General features: G+C 51.6%; 1 protein-coding gene across 1 annotated transcript; it reads right to left on the minus strand.

The window, feature by feature from the left end:
- Positions 1 to 541: 541 nt before the first annotated feature.
- On the minus strand, positions 542 to 3,331 carry LOC149337562 (uncharacterized). Its single transcript, XM_089554457.1, has one exon. The coding sequence runs from the start codon at positions 3,329 to 3,331 to the stop codon at positions 542 to 544; it is 2,790 nt and encodes a 929-aa protein (XP_089410583.1).
- Positions 3,332 to 4,955: the final 1,624 nt, after the last annotated feature.

Genomic DNA, 4,955 nt, shown 5'->3' on the forward strand with positions numbered 1-4,955 from the left:
CTGTTCGTTTAGCGTCTCACAAAGCACTGTCCCTTCGATGCCGAGCCGAGTCCTCCTTTCTTCCTCTTCTGCCGCCGCCGCTCCCGCCTCTCCGACCTTGGATAGTAGAATTCCCGGAAAGCCTGCCGCCCGGTTCAGGGACGGTCGCGGGGGGACGGCCACGGGAGCCCCTTTCGGCAAAGCCACCTAGACTGCTTTCGGGCGCCTGCCGCCTGGTCGGCTCGCGCGCACACACTCACACACGCACACACAGGCGCGCACACACATGTACAGGGGTCCTTGACCGAGGAAATCGGGTGTCGAATGGCGCCACATCTTGTACCCCTTTTCGTCTCCGATACACTCCCCCCCCCGAAATGACGAAGTCATTTGCTAGCCGGAAAGTTCCAGAATGTACAGCCTGCTGGTTCTGAATGCTTTTCAACTCTTTGTGAAAGCTCTCCCCCTGCTCGTTGTGGATCCAAAATATTTCAGCTTGAAACAGTTCTTCTGCGGTAAGAGCTCCGACTTCGTCGTTGCGTCGTCTCACCCTTGAGACGAATCAAAGCACCCAAGCTGTGACTCTGATCTGTGTTGTGAAGGAGCTGTAGCGCTGAATGTCCATTAATGCAGGGGAAGCCACGTGAAATGACATTCCCTCGAGAGTGAGTTCTTTCAGAGGGGCCGCCCTCGATTTGCTCAATACTACAGTTGAAGTTAGGCCATCTTCTGATGAGATGGTAAGGTGTCCGACCACCCCGTAAGCCGTTGGACTGGCATCTGCAAGGATGCGTAGATCCCTCTTTGGTGCCTGCCCGCCGACGTCCGCTCCATAGTGCCGTGGCACCTGTATCTCAGGAGGGTGTTTCAATTCACCGTACCATGCGATCCATTTTTCGGCTATATCTCTTGGTAGGGGATCTTCCCAATCCACGTTTTGTCGCAACAGATTCTGAAACGTGATCTTGGCCCGCACGATGAAGGGTGACAGCCATCCCAGCGGGTCATAAATCCGTGCCGTAGTTTGTAGCATGGATCGTTTGGTGTCTGGTGTAGCAGTGTTGCCCGCAACGCACGGCGCAAAGGTCAGGCGATCTAGAATGGGGTCCCATGTCAGCCCTAGTACCTTGAGTACGCCAGACATAAATCCCAGGGGCTGGGTTTCGTTAGAGTCTTGCCCGAATAGCTGGCGCAACCTCTCGTTATTCGATGACCACTTGTGCAGCTTCATCGAGGCGGCGTGGAAGATTGCGTTGGCTTCGGTGTAAAGCTTCACGGCCTCCTCTTCGTCATCTGCACCCGTTAGCAGGTCATCTACATAAAGGTCTCGCTGCAGCTGGATCTCGGAGTGAGGAAAATCTGTTGCTTCTCTACCAATTACTGAGGTTCGCAGTGCCACGGTTTGGAGAGAGTTTGTCTGCTCGGCACCGTCCTCAATAAGCCCTTGAACGGTCCATCCAGCTGATGTTTCCACCGCCCTTAGTCGTTTTCCCAGTTTGACGGATCTGCCTGTCGTTAAATCCCATATGTGATCAGATCCGATGAGCAGCTCAACATTTTTCGAACCGTCGTCAATTGAGACGTCCGCTGCCTCGTACCCAAGGGAGCTTAATTTCTGCAGTACATTTCCCGATGGCGAGGGAATCGGTTGGTCACAAATCACTTCCGTTTCGAGCATTTCGAGTTCGCGTTCGCATCCGCGCTTTGTGGTTAGCATAACTCGGACTCTTCGGTACTCGCGTTCCTCTTGGTGGCCTCCGAACACACCGACGGTCAACCTTTCATGCCCGAGAAGCGTGCATTCCAGTTTCTGCGAGGTGTCAGCGGTGATGTAAGAGCGCTGACTGCCTCCGTCGAACAAAACTCGCACCTGAGCGCTGGAAGCTTCTCCACTACACAACGCAGTCGCGGTCTGCAGCAAAACAGTTCCTTTGTGAGTGGAGCAATCTCCCGTGGCTGTCGCTTCGAGGCTGATTTGTGCACTCGTCACAGTTCGGCTCGCTTCGGGTGGCCTGCTACTAGAGTACGTCGGGTCGCACATCGTGCTGGCATGCTTCTTGCGGCATTTGTTGAACTGCACGTTTACGCGGCATGCTCGTGACTGGTGCCCAGTTTTCGTGCACCTGAAGCAACGGCCGGACGAACGCAGAAGTCGTTTCTTCTCTGCTAGCGTTTTTGAGGCGTTACAGTTCTGCGTTTGGTGCTCGTTGGAATCACAGAAGAAGCAGTTCAGTGGCGTTGCGCTCTGATGCAGCATCGCTGCGGATCGGACATGCTTGTAATGCGTTTTTCCATGCGGCTTGTGACTTTCTTTCATGCCTTCTCTAGGTTTTTGTTCCTCGTCCATGCCTTGCAATGCAGCCAAGTTCTCTCTACTTTCCACCTCTACTCTCAAAAAGGAGAATAACTTCGAAAATGAGCAGACGGTACCTTTTTCGTTGTCGTCGGTAGGGTGTGACGAAGTTTCGGAGACGGAGCCTCGTTGCTCGCTGGCAAGGCTGTCGGTGTCGGCAATGCACCTTCGGCTGAAGTCCAGTAAGATGTCCCGTGGCATTGCTCGTTGTACGATCGGAAGCAGCATTGCACTGTAGGAGTCCAACTTCCGTCCGAGCGTTTCGAGGCCTCTGATGTGCGCCGCCAGGGTATCGTAGAGACGGCGAAGGCCACGGACATCTTCCGAAAAACCCACCGGCTTCAAATCAATCAGCTTCTTCAGATGTTCTTGAACAATTAGTTCCTCGTTGCCGAACCGTTTCCACAGGAGTTGGATGGCGTCGTTGTAACATCTTGACGTTGATGGACGGCCCGCCAGTGCAGCTGCTGCATCGCCTGTAACTGATGCTCGCAGGTAGTGAAACCTGTCTGTGTCAGTCAACTCTTCATTTTTGTCCACTAGCTGCTGGAACACTGCCCAAAAGGTTTGCCAGTCCGAGCGCCGCCCAGTGAATTTGATTAATTCAATCCGAGGCAGCTTCACTCTCGTCTTAACTGACGTGGTCGTTAAGTTGGCTGGCGTGGCCGTTTGGATGGTAATGCCACTACCCGCCGAATCCACGGCAGTCTGCGTTGTTGATGAACCGCTGTCCATTCGAAGTTGCAATCCAGCAAGGCAGGATATGACACGATCTTGATAGTCGTACACTTGCTGGTATTCGTTTTCAGCCTCTTCTTCTGGTACCAATGGTTCAATTTCTTCGTTGACAAGCTCTAGCTGTTGTTGCAGCTTGCTAAGTCGAGCGTGAAACGACACAGCTTCTGTACTTGTGAGGGACGCTTGGCTCTCCTCCGTCTTGTTGATGAGCTTCGTTATTTGCGAGCGCAATGCTCTTCGTTTCTTTAAAAGGCGCTCCATTCTCTGGTAAGGTTCGTTGAGCCAATTAGTTTACCGGATTGATGACATCAGTCCGCGTCGTTGCCGAGACGTACCTGAAGTGGATGCGTTGAGCGTGAGCGTTGGAGCGATGTAGCGATGATCTCACAAAATCCACAGCAGAACTCCCGGGTTTCGGCACCAAACTTTGTGTTGTAATTGTACGTGAGGGAATACGTGCTCTACGTACGCGTTCGTTAGTTTCGTTCCCAAAGAAGGAACTGCGGTAAAACTTAACAACTGGTTTAATTGGCCGAATGGTAAAAGAAGAAAACTTTACAGAGAGATTGGAAGCACGACCTGTTCGTTTAGCGTCTCACAAAGCACTGTCCCTTCGATGCCGAGCCGAGTCCTCCTTTCTTCCTCTTCTGCCGCCGCCGCTCCCGCCTCTCCGACCTTGGATAGTAGAATTCCCGGAAAGCCTGCCGCCCGGTTCAGGGACGGTCGCGGGGGGACGGCCACGGGAGCCCCTTTCGGCAAAGCCACCTAGACTGCTTTCGGGCGCCTGCCACCTGGTCGGCTCGCGCGCACACACTCACACACGCACACACAGGCGCGCACACACATGTACAGGGGTCCTTGACCGAGGAAATCGCGTGTCGAATGGCGCCGCATCTTGTACCCCTTTTCGTCTCCGACACTAGTCAGTTGCAGCGTTCAATAGGAGTGTCCGCCGAACCGATAGCACCGCAGCCGGTTATTAGTTATGAAGTATTCCGATTAAGCCGCTTTGAGGATGAATGCTCTACACAAGATTCGAGTGTGGCTCCGGAGATTGTGTTCGGCTTCATCTTCAGCCTGTAGTTGTTCGCAGTTCCCGGGTGATGTTAGGCTTTGTATGCCGATAAGGGGGCTGTAAATGTGTCTTGCTTAAAACTAAGAAGACAAGTCTGCGAAAAATTCGATTGCTATAGTGTGAGCTGTGCTCGCGACCAATTGTGCTTTGCTCAACAAGTGAGCGGTGCTTCATAATGTCTTACTAAAGAGCAATCGGTCACTCACAAGTGAAAAACTAGTATAGTAGGCAAAAATCAGAGGTGATGGGGGGAAAAACATTTATGAACGATTTAGTAATTTATTTCTTTATTTACATTTCTGCAGCGCCAGGAAGGCATAATTGCAGGGGGTAATAGATACATACACAATTAATCGTAGAGCCTGTGCCAACTTTTTGCGCAGTATAATTAAGAATGGATGGCAGATGATGAGAATGAGCTTCAACAGAGCACTCACGTGAATGAATTGTTCGGGAAAAGGGTAAGAAGAGGAAAATCAGAAAAACAGCAGCTGAGCATCCGTTCACACCACAGTTCCAACAACAGTGCTCGAAATTTTGCCTCAGACTGGCATTCAAAAATTACTATGAGGCTGCTCATTCCATTCATTGATGGCGTGCGGAAAGAAAGGCTATTTCAGCACATTAGTACGGGAGTTCATCTCAAGTATTTTCCAGTCATGGTCGCACCTTCTGGATGCAAAATGAGGCGGCAGCAAACAAGTTTCGGGGTTAATAGTAGTTTTCTTTAAATACTTGCGGCGAAGGAATTCTAAATTTATTCGTAAACGGCACTCTTCCAGAGAGTCCAAGTTCAGCTTCTGCTTAATA

This window comes from Amblyomma mixtum, chromosome 7 (assembly GCF_055824585.1).
Source record: "Amblyomma mixtum isolate Tamu chromosome 7, ASM5582458v1, whole genome shotgun sequence".
Classification (NCBI taxonomy): domain Eukaryota; kingdom Metazoa; phylum Arthropoda; class Arachnida; order Ixodida; family Ixodidae; genus Amblyomma; species Amblyomma mixtum.

What these genes read in the sequence shown, in the direction of transcription:
- LOC149337562 (XM_089554457.1), bottom strand. Translation starts at nt 3,331, where the DNA reads ATGGAGCGCCTTTTAAAGAAACGAAGAGCATTGCGCTCGCAAATAACG.